The following is a 25,231-nucleotide window of genomic DNA, read 5'->3' as shown; positions in this document are numbered from 1 at the left end:
GCCTGGAGAATCCCAGGGACGGGGGAGCCTGGTGGGCTGCCATCTATGGGGTTGCACAGAGTCGGACACGACTGACGTGACTTAGCAGCAGTAGCATGGGCTCTGGAGCTGGAAACCAGCGTCTGAAACGCTCCCCCTGATCTTTGGCTCCGTGAAGGAAGCCAGTTCATTCGGGCCTCTAGCCCCGATCTCCTCCCGTGCCGAAAGGAGAGCGACAGTCTGTCTCCTTGGTGTCGGAGGAGGCTTTGCTAAGAAAGCATGCGTGAAGGCACGGCTTGCGCTGAGCACCAGCGGCGCCCGTTAGCCCCTTGGCAGCATCGCCAGTGTCTTCAGGCCTCCTCCACTGTCTCTCCCACCCCTCTACCGTCCTTCCAAGCAGGTCTGCATAGTGAACAGACCTGGAAGGTAAAGCTAATGCCTCCTTCCGGGCCGGAAAGCAGGTCTGCCTGAAGACATTCCAAGGTTACTTGAGCCTGGGGTTCCTCTTCTGTGACCCCACCCTGGCAGGCATCCGCTGCACCTCACCAAGCTGCTCTTTGGGAGCTGAGGCTTGGAAGAACCGCTGAGAAAATGATGCCTCTCTCGCTATGAGAACGACGACCTGTCCTCTGTCCCCAGACCCCGGGGTCTCCTGCCCACATCCAGGAAGTGGCAGCAGGCGGACCTGTCAGCATGCAAGCAAGATAAGATCGCAAGACTTGAGAGTTGGCCACACGCGCCACACAGCATCAAAACCATGCCTGGTCACCCAGACCAAACAGTCACAAAAGGTAACGATTTTTACCCCATTTACACTGAAATTTGAGGATACCCTTCAAATAAGCCAAGAAGGAAACACTCACTCCCAGAATCTGTGAAAACACTGATTACTATGGCAGCACAGTGAGCTGTGAAGCGCTGAGTGTAACACAGCAGAAAGCAATTGTATTAGTCTGCAGCGTGATCAAGGCCTGTTTTGAACATAAAACCGGAAGCAACTAGCAGAACTCAAGATCCCAGTTTGGAAAGCACTTTTATTCAGCAAATGCAAGAAGGCAGGGACAAACACTTCAAGTCTCTTGAAAAAGAAACACTCCAGCTCCATGTTTTCACGTTATATTAGCTCTTTCAGCTCGTGTGTCCATCTCCGCAATGGGATTAATGGTGCCTACTGGGTATAATTCAGAGAGCTGTACAGAGCATCAGGCATGTTAAAGGCCAGGATGCTCTGCAAGCTTTAAAGAGGCAAGGCAAGGTACACCTCCGACTCCCGTCGCTATGCATGAAAGGCAAGCTCTCTTTAGCTTTTCCGTGGCACCAGTTCAGCATCTCATAGCAATCACTGCATGTAGAGTTCTTTGTTCATTCAGCAAATATTTATTGTGCCAGCCACTGGGAGGGAACAGGAAAAAAAAAATCTCAGGGGCACATGGTAGAGAAACCTCTGATAAGGTGAAACACACAAAAGGGCTTTTCCCCTTTGTACCGTTTTCCCTTAATATTTCTCTTCAGTCCCATGGAACAGAGAGCTTAAGGGAGCAGTGGGGACTGGAAGAAGTCCAGCGGCCCCAGGACTTCAATTCTCCAGCCAGTGTTCCCTCTTAAGCAGAATAAACAGATGACTGGTGGCTGGAGAGAGAAACTGACAACAAGAAAAATCCTGATAATAAGAAAACTCAGACCCTCTGGATGAAAAGCGAATGCCTTTATGAACCAGACCTAGAATGGATCAAACTCCATCTTAACACTGAGTTAAATTAAACTTGAGAAGTCTCAGAAATCAGGAGATTGGGATTAACATATACGGTCTACTATAAACACAATGGATACAGATAATCCACAGGACGCGCTGAGTAGCGCAGGGACCTGACTCCGTGCTCCACAATAACCTGTGTATTGGAAGAGAGTCTGAGAAGGACGGCATATGCGGATGTCTACGCTGGCTCACTCTGCTGTACACCTGAGATTAACACGACATTGTAGAGCAGCTATATCCCAAAACAAGACGAAAGCTAAATTAAAAACATAATGAAATTACCAAGTCTCCTCTACACCTGAAGACGAGATCAAGGTTAGTCTAAAAATGTGTGTCTTAACTGTTAATCTCAGTGAGCATGGCACAAATTGCGCCCCAACTCATGTTCTCTGTGTAGCTGACTCTGTTTATTCGTACACAGAGCGCTTGGTTATCTCAAGCTCACCCTTTTTTCTGAAACAGATCTACGGTGCCAAGTGCTCCGAGATAATCGAGCTCTGTAGTCTGGAACATGCATTCAAAACACCTACCAGCTGAAGGTGACATCAGATTCTGGGCTGTTTCTTTAAGTTACTGACACTTTTCCTCCTTTCAAAGGTGTTATTGGAAAACTAAGAACTGCCCTGTTTGGGAACACCCGCGACCCGTCCCCATGCTCTGCGCCTCTGCGTCTGTCTGTCTGTCAGCCTGTCTGCTTGTGAGTCTATGAGTCCGTGTGTCCGTGAGTCTGTGAGTCCATGCGTCTGTGTGTCCATGTGTCCATGCAGAGATGAGTGTGGAGCCAGAAGGCCCCGCAGAGAGATGTGTGCCCCGTCTTTGCGCCCTCGGTCCACAGCTACCCAGGAAGGCGGGAGGAAGCCTGCTGAAGCGCAGGGGCCCGCAGGGCTGAGATGGAGTCCTCCGGATGGCTCGTTTGTCACAGGCCCTGGGCACAGCCCTCTTTCTCAGGCCCCCTCGAGCTGGCAGCAGGGATGGCTCCTACTTTGGGTAGCCCTGCCCCACATGCTGAAACCAACCCGTCCACGTGAACCCACAAGTCCGTGAGGCTGACAGCACCAGGGGTTAGAAAGGCAGAGGGCCCCCAAATCAGCACGTTTCAGCAAAACCAGCCAGAAACCCCCAAGTTACACAAAGGCTTTTTAATAACACAGAACAAACAAGCCAGAGGAGAGCACAAAGGAAACACTGACGATAGGGCCAGGCCCTCGGGGCTGGGGGCAGGCGGGGAGGCTGCCGCGGACCTGCCGTCCCGGCTGACGTCTCCTGTCCCTGGAGCTGCGGCAGCAACACGGAGGTGACGCCACTGCTCTAGGTCAACTCCCCTCCTCCTGTGACAGTAAGGTAAGGCCCCACCCGTTCTATATTACTATTTCCTATGCATATAAAGACCCTGCAAAGGAAATGGCAGCCCACTCCAGTGCTCCTTCCTGGAGAATCCCACGGACAGAGGAGCCTGGCGGGCTGCAGTCCACGGGGTCACAGAGAGTTGGATTTTACTATGCATATAAAGACCCTGCAAAGGAAACGGCAGCCCACTCCAGCGCTCCTTCCTGGAGAATCCCACGGACAGAGGAGCCTGGCGGGCTGCAGTCCACGGGGTCACAGAGAGTCGGATTTTACTATGCATATAAAGACCCTGCAAAGGAAACGGCAGCCCACTCCAGTGCTCCTTCCTGGAGAATCCCACGGACAGAGGAGCCTGGCGGGCTGCAGTCCACGGGGTCACAGAGAGTCGGATTTTACTATGCATATAAAGACCCTGCAAAGGAAACGGCAGCCCACTCCAGTGCTCCTTCCTGGAGAATCCCACGGACAGGGCTGCAGTCCACGGGGTCACAGAGAGTCGGATTTTACTATGCATATAAAGACCCTGCAAAGGAAACGGCAGCCCACTCCAGTGCTCCTTCCGCATATAAAGACCCTGCAAAGGAAACGGCAGCCCACTCCAGTGCTCCTTCCTGGAGAATCCCACGGACAGAGGAGCCTGGCGGGCTGCAGTCCACGGGGTCACAGAGAGCCGGACACGGCTGAGCGCACAGCACACACGTGCACATAAAGGAGGCTGAGCGCCGAGGAACTGCTGCTTCTGAGCTGTGGTTGGAGAGGACTCCTGAGAGTCCCTTGGACTGCAAGGAGATCCAACCAGTCCATCCTAAAGGAGACCAGTCATGGGTGTTCTTTGGAAGGACTGATGCTGAAGCTGAAACTCCAGTACTTTGGCCACCTCATGCGAAGAGCTGACTCATTGGAAAAGACCCTGATGCTGGGAGGGATTCAAGGTGAGAGGAGAAGGGGACGACAGAGGATGAGATAACTGGATGGCATCATCGACACGATGGATATAAGTTAGCCAACTCGGAGATGGAGACGGACGGGGAGCCTGGCGTGCTGCAGTCCATGGAGCTGCAGAGTCGGGCAGGACTGAGGGACTGAACACCGGCGAGGCTCTCATCACCGTCACCACTGTTACGATTTACTGCTCTATTATCTCTCTATGCGGGAGGCTCAGATGCTTTGAGAAGCTTAGTGCACAAACAGAAGTCGCGGTTTTCATTATATTCACAGAACATCACTGAGATTCACCGTCAATGAGAATCATTTTTCTCTTCCCTTCCTATGTCTACTTTAAAATCCTGGAATATTTTCAGTAAATTTTTATAGAAAATTCTATACTCGGACACTCACAAACTCCATGTTATATTTTTGAAGTAAATCCTGATTCCATTCATTTTCCCTCCATTGAAGGAAACAGAAGATTCACTAATAGCGTGGGGACAATAAGTCTGGACCCTGGACCCTCAGGTTCAGACCCAACTGGTTTTGTTTCTTACTGATTAGGTGACCTTGGATAAGAGATTTAACCTCTCCCTGTGACACTTTTCTCATCTATAAAATGCGAACAATGAAAGCATCTAAGTAGGGGGTTGCTATGATGATTAAATAAAACAGATTAGTGAAGACATTTGATATATATCTGTCAATCAACAAATGTTATCTATTATTATCTTAAAAGGAAAACAACTAAAGAACGTATATTTTGCAAGATCTTCTTTCCCAACTATTGCAAATATCCTGAACACATGTTCCGGTGCAATAACGCACAGGGAAACACTGAATTTTCTGGTTGCTGTTGGCTGTGCCGCGCACGTGGGACGTCCGTTTCCTGACCACGACCCACACAGTGGAAGCGCACAGCCTTAAGGGCTGGACCGCCGGAGAGGTCCCAGAGTCAAGTTTCAAATAATGAAAATTCTTGAAAAGAAGAATCACAATCAAAACCAAGATTTCTTATTGTTTCTTTTTAAGAGTCCAAAACTTGGGAAAATATAATCCATGCTGAGAGTCATGAAAAAGATGGCCAGAGAAACAAGGAAAATGCATTAAAAACTAAAATAAATCGGCCAAACAGGTAACCTGAACTGTCAGTTCCAGAGGCCTGAGCGTTTGCTCCACACGCATGCTGGCAAACGGAAAGGTAGGAGACAAGATTTGCGAGGTGGCGGTTAGGTCATGCCAGGGCCAAGATTTGCGAGGTGGCGGTTAGGTCATGCCAGGCTAGGAGCTTATGAAACGACTTCTCCTGCTGCTAACTTTACAAGCAGTTTGAGGAAATGAACTTACTTGGCACTGAGGCACTAGTGGATAGAAAGCCAGCTGCACACACAAAAAGTCCAGCAATGCTGGTCAGCTCGTCCAGGGATCAAAAGTCTAGTTACCCTTTCTAGCAAATTATTTACCATCTATGCCCAGCGAGGCCCGGGTGAAACTGCAGGCAGTAGAAAGAAGGATGGAGCAGCTCCCCTGCTCACACGTCCTGGTCTAATGCTGCAAACACACAAAGGTGAAGGTCTAACACAGCCCTCTCACGGGCTAAACACACAGGAGCACCACCTAAGTCCATCCTAAGGCGACATGGATGGATGCGCAGAAAAGGCCACACTGAACACACAGCCCAGAAGTCAGAGTGAGTGAGGGAGAGGGCTGAGCCTGGCAGAGAGAGTCCGCTGGGCAAGGGGGCATCCCAGGCAAAAGCACCCCGGGTCCCCACGGGGACCACCCGACCCTCCAATGGGCTCCCGTCACGCGGGAGCCCTCCAGTACCGTGGCGGCCCGGCCCGGCCCACGTCCCACCGCTCACCCCTTCTCCTCTCCCCGGACGCTCTGGCCTCCCCGTGGTCCTGAAGTACGCTGAGCGTGTCCCCACCCAGGCCTTCCCCTCCACCTGGGAAGCTGTCCCAGCAGACCTACACTTCATTCAATGCCGCCTCTTAGGGAGGTCTTCCCAGTCCCCCCAGCACGCCTCACCGCCCTCGGGGAGGGTCTCTCTCTATCACTGCGAACCCTGTACTAAGCTCACTCTTCTTCACCTGTTACCCCGTCAACGCCCGCCTCTTCCACTAGCCTGCAAGCTCCGCAGAGGCTGGGGCTTTGTCCGCCTTTGATCCGCCGCACATTTCCAGGGGCTGTAACTGTGCCTGCCAGGTGGGGAGGGCTCACTAAGTGTTTGTGGAATAATTCGTGAATTAGCCAAGTGCCCAAAGGCAGAAGAGAGACACACAGTTTAGTGTGACTGGTGCAGAGGACGTACGGGGAAGCAGCAGAGGCGGGGGCTGGTGAGCGTTTTCTGGACGCGATGAACAGCTTTCTTCAACTGTTCTTACCACACCCATCCCACTAGTAAGAAAAGTTCCCTGCCAGACGTTTCAGGGGCTGCTAACCCCGGCTCCCATAAGGTGACTGCCCAGATCCCAGGAGATGATCTATAGCTAGAAAAGTGTTACAGAATCGCCTGGCGTGCTTCCAAGGAAATGATATGAGTTTTTCCTTTTTGCAGGAAGGATCTCAGTCCCAGGCCAGGGACTGAACCTGGCCACAGCAGGAAGAGCCCAGAATCCCAACCCGACACGGATGCTTTTGACAACATAAAATCTTAACAGTTTCAGTGGACCAGCGGGGTAGCCTAAATGCTAAACACCAACTAGAATTTTCCAAAAGGAACTAAGAAAGCAAAAGAAAGCGGCAACAACACGTACACGCACTCCAGTATGCAAACGGAGGTGCTGACGGAGCGTCCCGCTCACAGTCACACAGGCCAGGAGAGGAGGGCTTCCGACACTTGGGGGCAGACAGCAGGAAGTGTCTGCACAGCCCAGCGCCCGGAGAGGGGAACAGACCGCGACGGGCAGGACAGGGGAGGGACAGGACCCAGCGCGGCGTGACGTCGGGTTAGTGTCCGAGATGGCTGTCCTCCACGGGACCTGACCACACACGAGAGGCACCAAGCCAAGTCCTTAAGCACTGGACACAAACGATTCTTCAAGTCCCCACAGCAGCGCTGAACAGCGCCATCACCCACTTCCGTGTCGGAAAGCAGGACGCTGAGGCTCAGATGGCTAAGGTCCCACGGTTAGAACTCAAACCTGGCCCGGCTCCTAACCATCATGGTGCTTAAGCGGACCACCCAGGTACCTCTGCCCCACGCACCCGCCCACTTACAGAGGAGGCTCTTTCATGTCGTGAACGCGTGTTGGGAAAGGCAGTCAGTTAAGGAAAGGGTGCCGCTGCCCCTTCACTCCTTTCTCTAAGGGCTGCCCTGGAAAAAAAAAACCAAGGAAGGTAGGCTGGGAACGGAACCACAGGAACAGCAGCTCAGCTCAGAGACAAAGCCCTGGGCGGGTCAAGATCCGCCAAGCAAACACTCTGGGGCCACAGTACAGTCCTGCCCTCCAAAGAGCTGCGAGGTGGTTCCTCTTCTCCCGCTCTGCTTTCTGAAGTTCTCTCACTGCTCATCTCTTGACCTGAACTTGGACTTCCCCTGTGCTTGACAATGCTTCTCTAGCCGTTTACAAGTCTATGCTTCCAAGTCACACGCTAACCCTTAAAAGAGGGCAGGCAGCCGCATCACTGGATGGCAGACACCAAGGGCCAACCTTCTGCTTTCACTGTTGGATTTTGTTAAATCGACCTAAATATAGAAAATACTATTGAAACAAATTCCTTATTAAGAATCTTATGAAACTGACTTAATTTCTGGCAAACAGAAAAGCAAGTGAGTGATACAGTTTTCTCATATTAAAAGGAAGAGTTATGCAACCACCCCACGTGGGAGAGCCGGGCTGAAGTCAAAATGATAAAAGATGGAAAGAGCTCTGCAAGGTTCAAGCGGAGGAGTCCACGCACAACCTACTTCTCATACAGCCTCTGTCCCCTCATGAAGGCCTTCACTTCGTTGTCCAGGGGGAAGGTGCCGTCGTCCTTTCTAAAGCGGTAGAAGAGTTTGACGTCCTTGAATTCCTTATGCTCATCACAAACTGAAAAACAATATACACAGAGAGGCAAATAAGGAAAAATAACCTCTTATTACTCACTCCCATGAAGGAAGATGCTAATTAGGATTTGTTCTATTACCTAGTTTCTCAAGCATACTACTTGACAATTTAATACAGGAATTTAGCACAGTCCCTGATACAGAAAAGTGCTCAGTTTTATGAGCGATCATCGTCGTTTGCTAAGAGAGTCACAAGACTCAATTCGTCCTTCTTTCCACAAACTCTTCTTGAGCACGACAGCAGGGTAGGCATCAGCCTGAAAGAATGTGAAATCCAGCGAGACAGAGACAGGTTGATATGTAACCGAAACAGGAGGTGATACAGCTATGGCTACGAGAGAGCTGAGCAGACGTCAAAGGCGCGTCTAGACGTGGGGTGCTCCGCGGTGGGGAGGGCCGCCTCTCTGAAGAGCCTGCAGGCGAGTGGAGCTCTGAAGGAGGAGAAGAAAATGAGCGAGCGGGGAGGCGGCGGGCATTTCAGCCCGAGAGAGCAGCAGCGTGCGAAAGGTCTTGGCCAGGGTTAGGCGTTTCAGAGGGATGCGGTCAGGACTGGCCACTGAAACAGAGGGTAACAGCAAGACCTGGACACAGCCCAGATGCCCGTCAGCAGAGCGGATGAAGGTACGATGGCCAGACGGTGCACGGTGCCCGCTGCAGTAAAAAGGCGCAGACAGGGCACACCACGAGCGTGAGTGAGTCCCACAAACAGGGTGCGGGCCAAACGGCAAAGGCAGAAGCGTGCGTCTCTACAGTGATTTAAGGCTGAACGCCACACTGCCGAGAGACGCATACTCAGAGATGCAAAAGTATAAAGAAGTCCACAGAAACAAGCCCAGGTGCCTCCCGGAAGACGGGAGGGAATGTCGCTGGGCAGAGGTGCCCGGGAGGCAGAGCGTGATGCTCTGTCTCTTAAATGGGCGGGCTCGAACCTGGACCAGAAGGCTCGGGGCTTCCCTGCAGGTCCCACGGTTAAGAGGCTGCACTCCCGGGCAGGGGCACGGGGGCAATCCCTGCTTGGGGAACCGAGATCCCACCCACTACAGCGTGTGGCCAAAAAGCCCTTGTGGCCGCCTCACTCACCGTGGTGGATGATGCCCCGGTCCGCTAGCTTCTGCATGAGTTTAATCGCTGTCTCTCTGTCAGATGCCTCCTTGTGTTCGATCAGCCAGTCAATCAGCTCTTTCGCGACGAAGCAGTTCGGGTAGGTCTTGAGATGATGCCGCCTGTCTTTAATCACCTTCTCCTCGTGCAGCCTGAGCCTGGGGAGAGAAGCTGGCAGTCACTTTAGGAATTCTGACGACAGTACGCACCGCTGACTCAAGCCCAGGGAGCAGTGACGAAGTTCAAGCCTGGGCCGCAGCGGAGCGCCATCCAATACCTTTATGTCCGCGGGCCCTTTCCCTCTGGTCAGAGCAGAGGCCCCAGAAAGTGACCCCATCCGCAGATCCTCAGTGGCACACAGAGGGGAGGCAGGCCCAAGCTCCGACAACAGAGCTCCGTCCGCCCGAGCGTGCTCTCGCCCTGCCCTGGCTCCCTCCCTCCCGCGCTCTCCACCGGGGGAGCTTACGGCTGCAACCGACCAACTAAGAAACTTCTAGAACCCTGTGGAAACCAAGCACTTCCTCATCACAGACTGCTGAGAATCCACGCCCTCTGGATTCACTCCATCACACAGCAAATACGAATGAGCGTCTACCCAACCTGCCCATCAGGTACTTCCAGGCAGGAGAGACCGAAGTCGGAAAACGCACGAAGGTGCCTGCCCGCGCTGGTCTCGCCTTCCTAGGGACAACAACTAAGCCCCTTGTGAGGCTCTTTACACAGACCAGGGCTTCCCGGCTGGGGCAGGTGGTGCAAATGCAGGAGCCACAGGAGGCTCGGGTTCGAGCCCTGGGTCGGGAAGACCCCCTGGAGAAGGACATGGCAAGCCACCCCAGTGTTCTCGCCTGGAGAGTCCCATGGACAGAGGAGCCTGGCGGGCTACATCCCTGGGGTCACCCATGTGACTCGCATGCGTCTTACTCCATCATCTCAATACTGTAGAGAGGTGGGGTTGACTGAGCAGCCACACAGAAACCGGGAGAACGCCTCTTTCTTCCTCTGTCAGATGGAGGCAGCTGCACCGACCCTACCCCCGGTGATGCTGCGATTTGGGGCCACAACATCTGTTGAGCACCAGCAACTCAGCACAGCACCCAACACAGAACAGGCCCCGCCCCCCATTCCTGAAGGCAGGAACCAGGTCCTGCTCCCACCTGAGTTTTTTCAATGTGTGTGCTCACTCGCTTCAGTCGAGTCCACTCTTTGCAACCTTATGGACAGCAGCCCACCAGGCTCCTCTGTCCACGAGGATTCCCCAGGCAAGAATACTGGAGTGGGCAGCCACGCCCTCCTCCAGAGAATCTTCCCAACCCAGGAACTGAACCCAGGCCTCCGGCATCTCCTGCCTTGCAGGCAGAGTCTTTACCCACTGAGCCTGCTGGAGTGCACTAAAGGGAATTCAATGGGTTTTGATACGCCAGGGGCTGGGACTCTGAGTTGGGAACATTCTGGGTTGAAGCTCTGAGACCAAGATGCTCTTCCTTGCTACACCCCTGTCATGGGCTGAACTGGGTTCCCCTAAAATTCATACTTTGAGGCTGTAATCGCTGAACTTCAGAATGTGGCTGCACTCGGAGACAGGGTCTTTTAAAAGGTAATTACAGCCAAATGAGGTCACTAGGACAGGCCCTGGACTAACGGGAGCAGTTTCCCTTTAAGAAGTGGGGATCAGGATACAGACAGGCCGAGAGGGAGGACCAGTGAGGATGCAGAGAGAGGGCGGCCGTCTACACACCAAGGAGAGGGGCCTCAGGAGGACCAGTCCCATCAGCACCGTGATCAGATGAGGACCAGTGAGGACGCAGAGAGAGGGTGGCTGTCTACACACCAGAGAGGCCTCAGGAGGACCAGTCCCATCAGCACCGTGATCTCAGATCAGAGGACCAGTGAGGACACAGAGAGAGGGCGGCTGGCGACACACCAAACAGAGAGGCCTCAGGAGGACCAGTCCCATATGCACCATGATCGGACGAGGACCAGTGAGGATGCAGAGAGAGGGCGGCCGTCTACACACCAAGGAGAGGGGCCTCAGGAGGACCGTGATCTCAGATGATTAGCCCCAACAGCTATGTGACAGTGCATTGCTGATGTTTAAGCCACCCAGTCAGTGATTCTTGGCTGTGGCAGGTTGAGTGAAGACAGTCACCCACTGCTGAAGATGGAGGCTCCTGAGAAGTCTGACGATGAAGGGCTCAGCTGGGGTGTCGACAGGGGGGCAGGGAGAGAAGAGTGAGAGTCCTAGAGTCCTGACAGATACAAAGTGGACGGAGAGCAACGAACCATTTATTCATTCAGTATTTTTCTGTCTGGCTGCATCGGGATTTAGCTGCAGAACGCACCACCTTCACTGTGGCACGCAGGCTGAGCTGCTCAGCGCCTCGCGGGAGCTTAGCCCCCTGACCAGGGATCAAAGCCACGTCCCCTGCGCTGCAGGGCAGACTCAACCAGCGGACCACCAGCAAGTTCCCGAAAAGAACCCTTTTAGTGGAGTTCCTACTGTGTGCTCAGCACTGTGCTAAGCATTTTCACATGAATGACTTAACTGCTGCGGCCTGAATGCTTTCATCCTCCACAAATTCACATGTTGAAATACTAAACCCCAAAATGTTACTTATGAGGACAGTCAGGAACACAGGACTTGGCTCTCATCCTGACGGCCAGTAATTCCAGACGATCAAACTTGTGAGCATCAGTGTCCTCGCTGGTAAAACCAGGATAACGGCAACCACCCTGACTATCTCCTCACACAATCACAAAGCTGGTTAGTAAGGATGAAGACGGCATTCAAGCCCTTACTAGAAGCCAGGCAGCTCTGACTGCTTTATGGCATTAATCCTCATGACAGTTCCCCGGGGCTGCTAATGGTAAAGCCGCAATGATATAAGAGCAGAGCTGTGAGTATTAAGACGTAAACAGCCTTAATTAAAGAAAAAAAAAAAAAAGCATGTTCACACTGGTGTGCTGAAGTCATCGCATGAATCATCCTAACTAATTCAGCGGCAATGACACTGAGTAATTTGTTTAACGTGCTCAAAGTGGCAGAATGCAAAGCATTAATTCTTAGACGAGATGTCTGTCAGGAACCTAAGAATAATGAGGACCAATTTATTTAGAAACTGAAATGTGGAATAAGCTGCTATATAATTTGGTGAAGGAGGAATATGTTATGAGCCAAGAGACAAGTTTCGGCTCCTATAAACTTTCCAACTTAAAAAAAAAGTATTAGGTCATATTTGTCTTTAAACACTATAGAACAGAGCCTTTCAGTTACAATCCCCTCAACACTGAGCTTGCTGCTAATTCTGGAGCAGGCCTGCCTCCCTCTGAACCTCACGCCGTGCAGTACAAAGCAGCTCTGATCACAGCCCTCGCAGCCCACCAGGGCCTGGTGTATTTCCTCGTTTAGGAAACCAAGCAGAAACATCAAGGAGAAAGAACTTCAGATCTCGGAGGCAGCCTAGAACCCGATCTTTTCAGACATGTTATCAGGGGTTGAGTGAGTGAAGTTGCTCAGTCGTGTCCGACTCTTTGCGACCCCATGGACTGCAGCCTACCAGGCTCCTCTGTCCATGGGATTTTCCGGGCAACAGTACTGCAGTGGGTTGCCATTTCCTTCTCTAGGGGATCTTCCCGACCCAGGGATCGAACCTGGGTCTCCCGCATTGTAGATGGACGCTTTACCGTCTGAGCCACCAGGGAAGTCCATCAGGGGTTAAACATGTTCAATAACTGTTACCGTCTGTTTCTCTTTGATAGAAACACAGAATTCTAAAAATGAGCAAGAAAAATTCCAGAGAAACCAGACCAATAAAGAGATAAGAATTTTCATACTGTAAATAACCAAGTGTGCCTGGCACCATGAGCACGGCATGAATATTGGTGGACAAATGAAGATACAGGGACACTAACAGAAATCACACCCTTTTCTAAAATGCGGGGAAGCTTCTCATGAAAGCAAGTGGGGGTTCTCACCCCACGACTTAGTGAACGCCTAATATTATGGAATTCATCTTAAAAAAACACTTCTATGGGTTTACTTCTGGGGCAATCCACTTCCAAAGTTTTAATCCCTGTTGTGTGGGTGTATATGTGGTTTTTTTGTATTTTGGTTATTCTGTGCGGCTTGTGGGAGCTTAGTTCCCTGACTAGGGACTCAGCAGTGAAAGCATGGAGTTTAACCACTGGACGGCTAGGGCATTCCCCTGGGTTTGTTTGTTTGTTTGTTTTTGAAGCATTTCCATTTCTTTGAACTCAGTTTACTGCTTACAAATTTCCACAACGTTTAATACACGAATATGCATGATCCCCAAGAAGTGGGTAGAGAAGGCAGTATTTCAAAGTCTTGTGGGAAAAGAGAAATTCTGCACACTAGAGCCTCTCTGGGATGGCATTCTCCAGGAGGACCCGGTGAGATGCTGAGCCGCCCTTGCAAACACGCCGGTCACCCTGTGGGCCAGGCCCACAGCCCCTGCCGCTGCAGAACGCCTCCCTAACCCTGGCCACCCCAGGCAGCATGCAGACCCCCGAGCTGGCCTTCCCCGCCCGGGGTGGAGCCTGGCTGAGAGTCCAACTTAGGGGGTCCCTGCACCCACCGGCTGCTCGGCAAGGGGACCAGGGCCACAGGCTTCTCCCCACTTAAGGGACAGCCGTCGGTGAAGCCCAGCAGGATGGCTCCGTCCAACACGGGAACAGGGGCAATGGTTCCGAGCCCTGTCTGTCCCGGGAGCCTTCCTTCGAGGCAGAGCCCAGTGGAAAACCAGGAGCCCGTGTGGAAAGTCGAGCAGCGAGGAGGGTCCCGGTTCGGAGTGCGGGGCTCGCGGCCCAGACACCCCTGGTCTCCCGCGGCTCCCCATGTGGAGCCCCCGCGTCCCAGGACCATCCACCGGGCTGAACGAAATGTTCGTTCGGATTCCCCCATAGGGTGCTACGGAAAAGCCCAAGTGAACTTTCCGGCCAAGCCAACACATGCAGTGTTTAGAACACAGGTTAAACATCCTCAGGATCCTAAGACCCTGAGGAACCGGGCAGCCAGGGAAGGCGGGCGCAGGCCAGCTCCGGGAGGGCGTGGGGAGAGGCGGCCAGGGGCCCCGGCCACCCCGCGGTTCCCTCGCGGTTCCCTCGGGCCTTTTGGTTCTTCTTCCAAGCTGCACGCGCTCTGATAGCAACCGGAACAGGGTCAGCCCCTTCCAGCAGCTGCAGGAGTCTCGGCTCCGGTTCCAAGAGGCCTGCACCCACCCCAGGCCAGGAGGCCGGCGCAGGCCCTCCCAAGCTTCCTCACCGTCTCTGCGCCCCACGCACCGGCATGCCCGTCCCACAGTCTGGACATCCTGGACTCTACCGTGAAGACAGACACCCCTCAGCTTAAAACACCCCCTCCTCCTGCCCGTAATAGCTAGAAAAATTCTACTTGCTCTTCGGCTTAAAAGAACCTCCCCTGGGAACATTTTCCCGGCCACCCCAAACCAGAAAATGAGCTTCCCTCCTGTGCTCGCCCACTAGTAAAGCACTCATCCCATTGCGTTACAGTCAGAGGGAGTGAGCGATGCTAGGGGAGAGCTGCTGATTTGTTTTGTAATTCCAGTGCCTCTTGCAAGGCAGGGCACAGAGCCTCACTGATGGGAAAAATCAGCTGATGCATCCGACACCCTGAGCCTTGAGATGCATGGTGCAGAAGAGTCTGCCGAAGAACAGAGTCCAAATCAATCCACACTGAAGCCCTGGGAAGAATAATCATCTCTGTTTTAACTGCATTCTCTATGCCACTGGCTGGAGAATTTAAATACAAAAGCCACCTTCCCAGCATTCATTTCAGACAGCTGTTCACAGGCCTTAGAATCAAGGTGATTCTGTAATACTCTATTCGCGGTCAGCGAACCAGCTGCTGAAAGTGCCACCTGACAATTTCCTCTTCTAGCTCCAGGAGACCAAACACTACAGAGTTCAGGGTGCTAATAATCCCCTACGAAATTACCGTCCATCAGATAAGCAAGGCAGAAACTGTTTTTCAAAAAAGCAGCTCGTGGAAAACTGCAGCGGGTTGCAGGACTCGGAGAACAAAAGAACGCTGGAAACCACATCTTCTCATTTAAAAACAGCGTCATAAATCTCAGCCGAAGTAAACAGTTTAATTAAAACACACAGCCAGCAGAACGGTGCGGCCGGCAGTGCGAGCCTCGAGGTCTCTGGGCAACAGCGCTGACATCCACGTGCTCTCACCCCAAGCTACTGTCCCTTCCAGATGAACGGCCAGTGTCTGTCCCTGGGGACTGGAGAATTCAGAGGGAGTCACGCTTACTCACTCACCCTTGCAAGGTCCCAAGTCTAAAAGGACAAGAAAACAAGACAGGAACCAACGACAGCTAACAGCCTGCATTTTCTTTTCGTGTCTGGATTTATTTTATAATTAAAAATTCAAGTGATCAAACAAATCCATGCCCTTGGTAGATTGAAACACCTCAAAAGTGCACAACCTCAAGCTGGGTAACTGGCGATGAACTGATACTTGCTGAAGCCAGGAGACGCGCGTGGGCGTGCACTGGGCCACTGCTTTCACTTCGGGAGGGTTCTGAAATTCCTTGACCCTCTTTTTTTTTAAGATACATATTTTTTGATGTGGACCATTTTTAAACTCTTCACTGAATTTGTTACACTAGTGAGTGCCTCTGTTTTATGACTTGGCTTTTATTGGTTTTGGTCACGAGGCATGTGGGATCATAGCAACCAGACCAGGGACAGAACCCACACCCCCTGCATTGAGAGCTGAAGTCAACCACCGGACCGCCAGCAAAGCCCCAACCCCCACTTTCCAAAGGAACGCAGTAGGAACAGTTGTTTACGTATCCTTGCAAACAATCCGTGGCGTCCACGTGTGCAGCTGTGCACGTACACTCTTACGGGAAACAGGGCCATAGTGGACATTTCATGCAGCTCTGCTTCAAGACGACGCCTGAATCCTCTCAGCCTGCTGAGGACGAGGGGACAATACAGAAGGTGATAGAAGGAATAGAGAGCTGGTCAGTGTGACCGGCTTCACGCTGCTGAGCTGCAGGCTTTTGAACAGTTACCATGGTGAACTGTACATCGTGTGCAATTTACTGCAATAGAAAAGGAGTCTATACTTAAAAAAAGAAGAACCGGTTAATGTGAAGAGAGTACGAGCGATCTGGGGAGCCAGAAGGAATTGGGCTGAGACTACACACGTGCGTGCACACACACTCACACTCACACTCACACACATGCACACACATGCACACTCACACACGCGCGCACACACATGCACGCACACACGCACACACACGCACGCACACACACACACACACGCACACACGCACACGCACGCACACACATATGCACTCACACACACGTGCACACACACATGCACTCACGCACACTCACACACACGCACACGCACGCACGCACACACACGCACGCACACACACGCACACGCACACACACTCACACACACGCACACACACACACAGAGTGCAGAAAGCTGCAGTGGCCATCTTCTCTGTTGGTAATGTCAACTGTTCCATCAGCGAGACCCCTTTTCAGGAGTCTGTGAATCAGGAACAAAGTCTGAGTCACAGGTCTACACAGAGCCACATCAAGTCAGTCCAAAGCAAGGTCCCACGCACGCTGTGTGTCTTGCCACCTCGGAGAACTGAGAAGGTAAACACACCCGGGGACGAAGCGTGCCTGATCCCGAGTCCCGCGTATCCGGGGTGGCTCTTGGAATCGTGATGAAGGAGTGTCAGCGGAGATGGCAACACTAGCGCGTCCATCCCTTGTGAGTCAGGCAGGCGTCGTCACCCTCAGGAGACAGGTCAGGAAGCTCGCAAGGCGCAGCGACGTGCTCACGGCGAAAGTCGCGACCAACTCTGCGACCTCAGGGACTATGCAGTCCACGGAATTCCCCGGGCCAGAATACTGGGGTGGGCAGCCTTTCCCTCCTCCAGGGGATCATCCCGACTCAAGAATCGAAGCGGGGTCTCCTGCACTGCAGGCAGATTCTTTACCAACTGAGCTATCAGGGAAGTTCTAATGTGCTCAAGCCAGACTTTTTAAAAAGAGCAGGAGGACTTCCCTAGTGATTCAATAGTTAAGAATCTGCCTGTCAACGCAGGGGACACGGGTTCAATCCCTGGTCTAGGAAGCTCCCACACACGCAGGGTAACCGAGCCTGTGCTCCTGGAGCCCGGGCTCGGCGATGAGGATCTGTGCAGTGAGCGGGCGGCCCTGCCCAGCGCAGCTAGAGGACACCTGGGCTCTGCAAGGAGACCAAGCACGGCCGATAAATAAATAAAATGCTAAAAAATATCAGAAAGCAAAGCAATGACGATGGTTTAAAAGTAGAGAGTGGGATTCGGATTTGAACCCAGATCTAATTTCTACGTTTAGAGAGCATTCCATGCCATCAAACTTTAAACAGAAGCACCTGTCTTCTGCCCATTTTACGCTCATACAGGCTAAGAAAGAGACAACATTGCGGTCATGCTGAAACGCCATGGGAAGGCAAAAATGCATGCGATCCACACAGCACACAGACACCAGCCTATAAATACAGACGCGGTCATAGACGGGCTGCAGAAGCAGCCATCACGTTGCCTTCACGACTGCCTCGAGCCAGTGTTGTGTGATTAACGTGGCATGCCCCAAGGGCCGGAAGCGGACACCTCGACGTATGCTACCCAAGGGGTCAGCATCAGCGCCTTCAGGACACACAGCAAAAACCTGCTGTCGTTTCCGGCTGTGCCAAGCACACGGCTCGCGGGAGCCTAGTTCCCAGCCCAGGGACCAAACCCATGTCGCCAGCCCGCTGCAGCGGAAGCCCAGAGTCTTAACCCGTGGACTGTCAGGGAATCCCCGACACATCCTTCGCTTTTTTCATTCTTTACTGAAGTGTAGCCGAATCACAGTGTGCTGTCAGTTACAGCAAAATGGCCCAGTTGTACGTAGAACGGATAAACGACAAGGCCCCATTAGCAAACACTCTTAACGATGTGTGCGAAACCACTCACGCGGCCCTCTGAACCCTCATCTCATCCTTGAGATAAGCTGTGAACACAAGGTCAGGGCAGGAAGCCCCTGTCAGCCTCCCTTATCTCCTTAGAGCTGAGATTTCTCACTGAATTCTTCCTCCGCGTGAGCATTTTCCTGGGAGGTCTCCAATTCCGAGGAATAAGAAGCGATATCAGCCTCTCAAGTTCTGATCTCTTCCTCTGATGAGTCCCAAGAAAGGTACTCTTCCGGTTTCCAAGAAGCTCCAAGACTTTTCCCAAACATGTCATTATTTGCTTATACGCCGTACCCAGCAGAATCAGGCCTCTAAGTGCCATTTTACAGGTGAAGAGACAAGTCCAGAACAGTCCGTGGAACATGCCAAGGACACAGAGGGACTCCCAGGACCGGCGCTGGGCCCTGAGTCCGCTGGTCCTGCTTGGGGGCAGCTCTGACCCCAGCCGCCTGGCCCCGTGGCGCCCCTCTGTCACGGGAAGGCACCGCATCCCGGCACCTTCCTCCCGAAACACAGAGCTCTGCTTGTTACCCAGAACAGCAGTTTGCAAACCGGGGCAAACATCACGTCCCGTCCTTCATCCCTGTTCCCCAAGGCTTGGCACAGGCCCAGTAAACGGTGCGGTTCAGGCGGCAGCGAGCGGGACGCCCCTGGTTGGCCCAAGGTTACAGCTCCACCTCTCCATGCAGGGAGCGTGGGTTCGGTCCCTGCTCGGAGAACTAAGGTCCTGCGTGCTGCGTGGTAGGGCCAGGGAAGAGACGAGAGAGAGAAAGGAAATACACCGTTCAGGCAGGAAGAGGACTCAGTTGCGTTAGTTCCCAAATTCCACTCCTGCCTTCCCGACGCACTGCTCATCGTCCCTCACAGCGGAGCTGTGGAAACAGACCAACTCGGGCTCAAGCCCGAGTCACAGCCATTACCTGCTGCATAACGAAGGGCAAAGCATCCACCTTCTCAGCGCCTCAACTTTCTCATCCATAAAATGGGAACAGATGTACGTCTCATACTGTGAGGATGAAACGAGAGATTATATGTTAAGCACCGAGCACACACTAAGCGAAGTGAAGCCGCTCAGTCGTGTCCGACTCTTCGCGACCCCATGGACTGCAGCCCACCAGGCTCCTCCATCCATGGGGTTTTGCAGGCAAGAGGACTGGAGTGGGGTGCCATTGCCTTCTCCGGAGCACACACTAAGGTCTCAATAAATGCCAACTCTTACTACTGTTATTATCATGTAATACATCTTGTCAGATTGTGCCAGAAGCCCCATCAAAACACCACTGAATATGCAGTTCAGTTGATTTTTAGAACAAATGCAATCCTCAGTTGACGACCACTGTTTTCTAGTATGGATGCAGGACTTTGAACTTGCTTCCCGTCTCTGGGACTGAATCTCGGGATGATCGGGCTGGGTTAGCAACTGCTGGAGACGAGGCTGCTCTTTGTTAAGCACCTTCTTCTTCGGTAAAAGTTTAGTTGCTCAGTCGTGTCCGACTCTTTGTGACCCCGTGGACTGTAGCCCGCCAGGCTCCTCTGTCCATGGGATTCTCCAGGCAAGAACACTGAAGTGGGTTAGCCACTTCTCCAGGGGATCTTCCCGACCCAGAGATTGAACCCAGGTGTCCCACACTGCAGGCGGATTCTTTACTGTCTGAGCCCCCAGGGAAGAGGAGAGAGAACCAAAGGTGAGACAGTGCTCAGTCACTCCCTGAACGCACGGCACAGCCTCGCTTTCTGTGGGGTTTATGAGAATCCATGCCGCCTCTTCTAAGGTCTCAACCAAGCTGGTAACTAAAATCACTGATTTTAACTGGCAAGAAACTTCCAGCCGTCTAGTTCAAGCCGTCCCCAGCATCGCTGTTTCAGACGGGAAAACAGACAGAGAGACGAGGTGACCTGCCTGTGTCTTCCCTGCTGCAAGTTCAGCCTTGGAGCCCTGCCTCTGACCACTGCTGACCTCCACAGCAGGGCAGCCACGGACAGGCTGCCGCTAATCCAGCGCACTGTCAAGGAGTGCTTTTTCTCTTTTAAACCTAATTTCCTACTCACTTTTTAAACTGAGTTTATGTATTCACTTCTGGCTGTGCTGGGTCCTCACTGTTGTTCCGGTTTCCTCCAGTTGGGGCAAGCAGGGCTGCTCTCCAGCTGTGGGTGCAGGCTTCTCACTTGCCGGCTTCGCTGGTTGTGGAGCCCGCTCTAGGGCTCGGGGGCTCGGGGGTCAGGGCGTGTGGGCTCAGGGGCTCGGGGGCTCGGGGCTCAGGGCATGTGGGCTCAGGGGCTCAGGGGCTCGGGGGTCAGGGCGTGTGGGCTCAGGGGCTCGGGGGTCAGGGCATGTGGGCTCAGGGGCTCAGGGGCTCGGGGGTCAGGGCGTGTGGGCTCAGGGGCTTGGGGGCTCGGGGCTCAGGGCATGTGGGCTCAGGGGCTCAGGGGCTCGGGGGTCAGGGCGTGTGGGCTCAGGGGCTCGGGGGTCAGGGCGTGTGGGCTCAGGGGCTCGGGGGCTCGGGGCTCAGGGCATGTGGGCTCAGGGGCTCAGGGGCTCGGGGGTCAGGGCGTGTGGGCTCAGGGGCTTGGGGGCTCGGGGCTCAGGGCATGTGGGCTCAGGGGCTCAGGGGCTCGGGGGTCAGGGCGTGTGGGCTCAGGGGCTCGGGGGTCAGGGCGTGTGGGCTCAGGGGCTTGGGGACTCGGGGGTCAGGGTGTGTGGGCTAGGGGGTTTGGGAGTCGGGGTGCATGGGCACGGGGGCTCTGGGCTCAGGGGTTGGGGTACGTGGACTTGGGGGCTCGGAGGTCAGGGCGGGTGGGCTCGGGCGCTCTGGGCTCAGGGGTTGGGGCATGTGGGCTCGGGGGCTCAGGGGCTCAGGGGTTGGGGTGCGTGGGCTCGGGGCACATGGGCTCGGTGGCTCAGGAGATGGGGCACGTGGGCTCAGGGGTTGAGGCTTGGGGGCTTGAGATACATGGGCTCGGGGGCTCAGGGGTCGAGGGTCGGGGCACCTGGGCTCGGGGTTCGGGGAGTGTGGGCTTGGGGGCTCTGGGCTCAGGGGTTGGGGCATGTGGGCTCGGGGCACGTGGGCTCAGGGGCTTGGGGCACATGGGCTCGGTGGCTCAGGAGATGGGGTGCGTGGGCTCGGGGGTCGGGGCACGTGGGCTCAGGGGCTTGGGGCTCAGGTGCATGGGCTCGGGGGTTTGAGAGTCAGGGCGCATGGGCTCAAGGGCTCGCGGGCTCAGGGGTCAGGGCACGTGGGCTCAAGGGTTCGGGGGTTGGGGCTCGGGGGTCAGGGCGTGTGGGCTCAGGGGCTCAGGGGCTCAGGGGTCAGGGTGTGTGGGCTAGGGGGTTTGGGAGTCGGGGTGCGTGGGCGCGGGGGCTCTGGGCTCAGGGGTTGGGGCATGTGGTCTCGGGGCACAAGGGTTCGGCGGCTTAGGAGATGGGGTGCGTGGGCTCGGGGGTCAGGGCACGTGGGCACATGGGCTCGAGGGTTTGGGAGTCAGGGCGCATGGGCTTAGGGGCTCGCGGGCCCAGGGGTCGGGGCACGTGGACTCGGGGGCTCCGGGCTCCGGGGTCGGGGTGTGAGGGCTCAGGGGCGCCTGGGGTCTAGCACGCAGGCTCAGGGGTCAGGGTGCGTGGGCTGCCTTGCTCTCAGGCACGCGGGATCCTCCCAGGCCAAGGATTGAATGCCTGCCTCCTGCGTGGACAGGCAGACTCTCCACTGGGCCAGCAGGGAGCCCAAGGAGCACCCTGTCATCGATGAGAGCGCTGGCCTGGACCCCATCTGCAAGAGCCTGTAGGTCATCTCTGCCAACACCCAGGACACTGCATCCCAACAGAATATTCAGTGTTGGAAACCGAAAACGTCTTCTCTGAGGGAAAGCAACGAGCGTAAAAATTAAGTTCAAAAGACCGTGAGATGTTAACTAAGTTCAGTTCAGTTCAGTTCAGTCGCTCAGTCGTGTCCAACTCTTTGCGACCCCATGAATCGCGGCACGCCAGGCCTTCCTGTCCGTCACCATCTCCCGGAGTTCACTCAGACTCACCTCCATCGAGTCGGTGATGCCATCCAGCCATCTCATCCTCTGTCGTCCCCTTCTCCTCCTGCCCCCAATCCCTCCCAGCATCAGAGTCTTTTCCAATGAGTCAACTCTTCACATGAGGTGGCCAAAGTACTGGAGCTTCAGCTTTAGCATCAGTCCTTCCAAAGAAATCCCAGGGCTGATCTCCTTCAGAATGGACTGGTTGGATCTCCTTGCAGTCCAAGGGACTCTCAAGAGTCTTCTCCAACACCACAGTTCAAAAGCATCAATTCTTCGGCACTCAGCCTTCTTCACAGTCCAACTCTCACATCCATACATGACCACTGGAAAAAACATAGCCTTGACTAGAGGGACCTTAGTTGGCAAAATAATGTCTCTGCTTTTGAATATGCTATCTAGGTTGGTCATAATTTTCCTTCCAAGGAGTAAGCGTCTTTTAATTTCATGGCTGCAATCACCATCTGCAGTGATTTTGGAGCCCAAAAAAATAAAGTCTGACACAGTTTCCACTGTTTCCCATCTATTTCCCATGAAGTGATGGGACCAGATGCCATGATCTTCGTTTTCTGAATGTTGAGCTTTAAGCCAACTTTTTCACTCTCCTCTTTCACTTTCATCAAGAGGCTTTTACTTCCTCTTCACTTTCTGCCATAAGGGTGGTGTCATCTGCATATCTGAGTTTATTGATATTTCTCCCGGCAATCTTGATTCCAGCTTGTGTTTCTTCCAGTCCAGCATTTCTCATGATGTACTCTGCATATAAGTTAAATAAGCAGGGTGACAAGATACAGCCTTAATGTACTCCTTTTCCTATTTGGAACCAGTCTGTTGTTCCATGTCCACTTCTAACTGTTGCTTCCTGACCTGCATACAGATTCCTCAAGAGACAAGTCAGGTGGTCTGGTATTTCATCTCTTGAAGAATTTTCCACAGTTTATTGTGATCTACACAGTCAAAGGCTTTGGCATAGTCAATAAAGCAGAAACAGATGTTTTTCTGGAACTCGTTTGCTTTTTCCATGATCCAGCGGATGTTGGCAATTTGATCTCTGGTTCCTCTGCCTTTTCTAAAACTATCTTGAACATCAGGGAGTTCACAGTTCATGTATTGCTGAAGCCTGGCTTGCAGAATTTTGAGCATTACTTTACTGGCATTTGAGATGAGTGCAATTGTGCGGTAGTTTGAGCATTGCCTTTCTTTGGAATAGGAATGAAAACTTACCTTTTCCAGTCCTGTGGCCACTGCTGAGTTTTCCAAATTTGCTGGCATATTGAGTGCAGCACTTTCACAGCATCATCTTTCAGGATTTGAAATAGCTCCACTGGAATTCCATCACCTCCACTAGCTTTGTTCATAGTGATGCTTTCTAAGGCCCACTTGACTTCACTTTCCAAGATGTCTGGCTCTAGATTAGTGATCACATCATCATGATTATCTGGGTCGTGAAGATCTTTTTTGTACAGTTCTTCCATGTATTCTTGCCACCTCTTCCGAATATCTTCTGCTTCTGTTAGGTCCATATCATTTCTGTCCTTTATCGAGCCCATCTTTGCATGAAATGTTCCCTGGGTATCTCTAATTTTCTTGAAGAGATCTCTAGTCTTTCCCATTCTGTTCTTTTCCTCTATTTCTTTGCTATCTCTCCTTGCTATTCTCTGGAACTCTGCATTCAGATGCTTATATCTTTCCTTTTCTCCTTTGCTTTTCATCTCTCTTCTTTTCACAGCTATTTGTAAGGCCTCCCCAGACAGCCATTTTGCTTTTTTGCATTTCTTTTCCATGGGGATGGTCTGGATCCCTGTCTCCTGTACAATGTCATGAACCTCATTCCACAGTTCACCAGGCACTCTATCTATCAGATCTAGGCCCTTAAATCTATTTCTCACTTCCACTGTATAATCATAAGGGATTTGATTTAAGTCATACCTGAATGGTCTAGCGGTTTTCCCTACTTTCTTCAATTTGAGTCTGAATTTGGTAATAAGGAATTCATGATCTGAGCCACAGTCAGCTCTTGGTCTTGTTTTTGTTGACTGTATAGAGCTTCTCCATCTTTGGCTGCAAAGAATATAATCAGTCTGATTTCGGTGTTGACCATCTGGTGATGTCCATGTGTAGAGTCTTCTCTTGTGTCGTTGGAAGAGGGTGTTTGCTATGACCAGTGCATTTTCTTGGCGAAACTCTATTAGTCTTTGCCCTGCTTCATTCCGCATTCCAAGGCCAAATTTGCCTCTTACTCAAGGTGTTTCTTGACTTCCTACTTTTGCATTCCAGTCCCCTATAATGAAAGGGATATCTTTTTTGGGTGTTAGTTCTAAAAGGTCTTGTAGGTCTTCATAAAACCATTCAACTTCAGCTTCTTCAGCGTTCCTGGATGGGGCATAGACTTGGATAACTGTGATATTGAATGGTTTGCCTTGGAGATGAACAGAGATCATTCTGTCGTTTTTGAGATTGCATCCAAGTACTGCATTTCGGACTCTTTTGTTGACCATGATGGCTACTCCATTTCTTCTGAGGGATTCCTGCCCGCAGTAGTAGATATAATGGTCATCTGAGTTAAATTCACCCATTCCAGTCCATTTTAGTTTGCTGATTCCTAGAATATCGATGTTCATTCTTGCCGTCTCTTGTTTGACCACTTCCAATTTGCCTTGATTCATGGACCTGACATTCCAGGTTCCTATGCAATATTGCTCTTTACAGCATCGGATCTTGCTTCTATCACCAGTCACATCCACCGCTGGGTATTGTTTTTGCTTTGGCTCCATCCCTTCATTCTTTCTGGAGTTATTTCTCCACTGATCTCCAGTAGCATATTGGGCACCTACTGACCTGGGGAGTTCCTCTTTTGGTATCCTATCATTTTGCCTTTTCATACTGTTCATGGGGTTCTCAAGGCAAGAATACTGAAGTGGCTCACCATTCCCTTCTCTGGGGTTTCCCAGGCGGCACAGTGGGCTAGAATCCACCTGCTACCGAAGGAGACACAGAGACGCGGGTTCAGTCCCGGTGTCAGGAGGATCCC

General features: G+C 52.7%; 1 protein-coding gene and 1 long non-coding RNA gene across 5 annotated transcripts in view; one reads left to right on the top strand and one right to left on the bottom strand.

Moving 5' to 3' along the window:
- The window catches only part of DEPTOR (DEP domain containing MTOR interacting protein), a 160,436-nt gene that overhangs the window by 100,080 nt on the left and 35,125 nt on the right, over positions 1–25,231 (bottom strand). For 3 of the 4 annotated variants that reach the window (XR_006060892.2, XM_042254542.2, XM_042254544.2), the window contains exons 2-3: positions 9,144–9,322; positions 7,923–8,046 (exon numbers count right to left, since the gene is read on the bottom strand). Coding sequence is in view for 3 of the 4 variants with exons in the window: in XM_042254542.2 (XP_042110476.1) it covers positions 7,923–8,046; positions 9,144–9,322 (303 nt within the window). In the remaining variant the exon portion in view is untranslated. Of the gene's footprint in view, positions 1–7,922; positions 8,047–9,143; positions 9,323–19,100; positions 19,265–25,231 lie in introns of those variants that run through there. The other variant, XM_042254543.2, reaches the window with a different exon arrangement.
- Positions 1,407–15,592, top strand: LOC132657235 (uncharacterized). The gene is made up of 2 exons (XR_009595099.1): positions 1,407–2,050; positions 6,570–15,592. It is a non-coding gene; the product is annotated as an uncharacterized LOC132657235 (long non-coding RNA).

The sequence above is a fragment of the Ovis aries genome, chromosome 9 (assembly GCF_016772045.2).
Source record: "Ovis aries strain OAR_USU_Benz2616 breed Rambouillet chromosome 9, ARS-UI_Ramb_v3.0, whole genome shotgun sequence".
NCBI lineage: Eukaryota > Metazoa > Chordata > Mammalia > Artiodactyla > Bovidae > Ovis > Ovis aries.
This window is presented reverse-complemented; position numbering and strand designations above follow the sequence as displayed.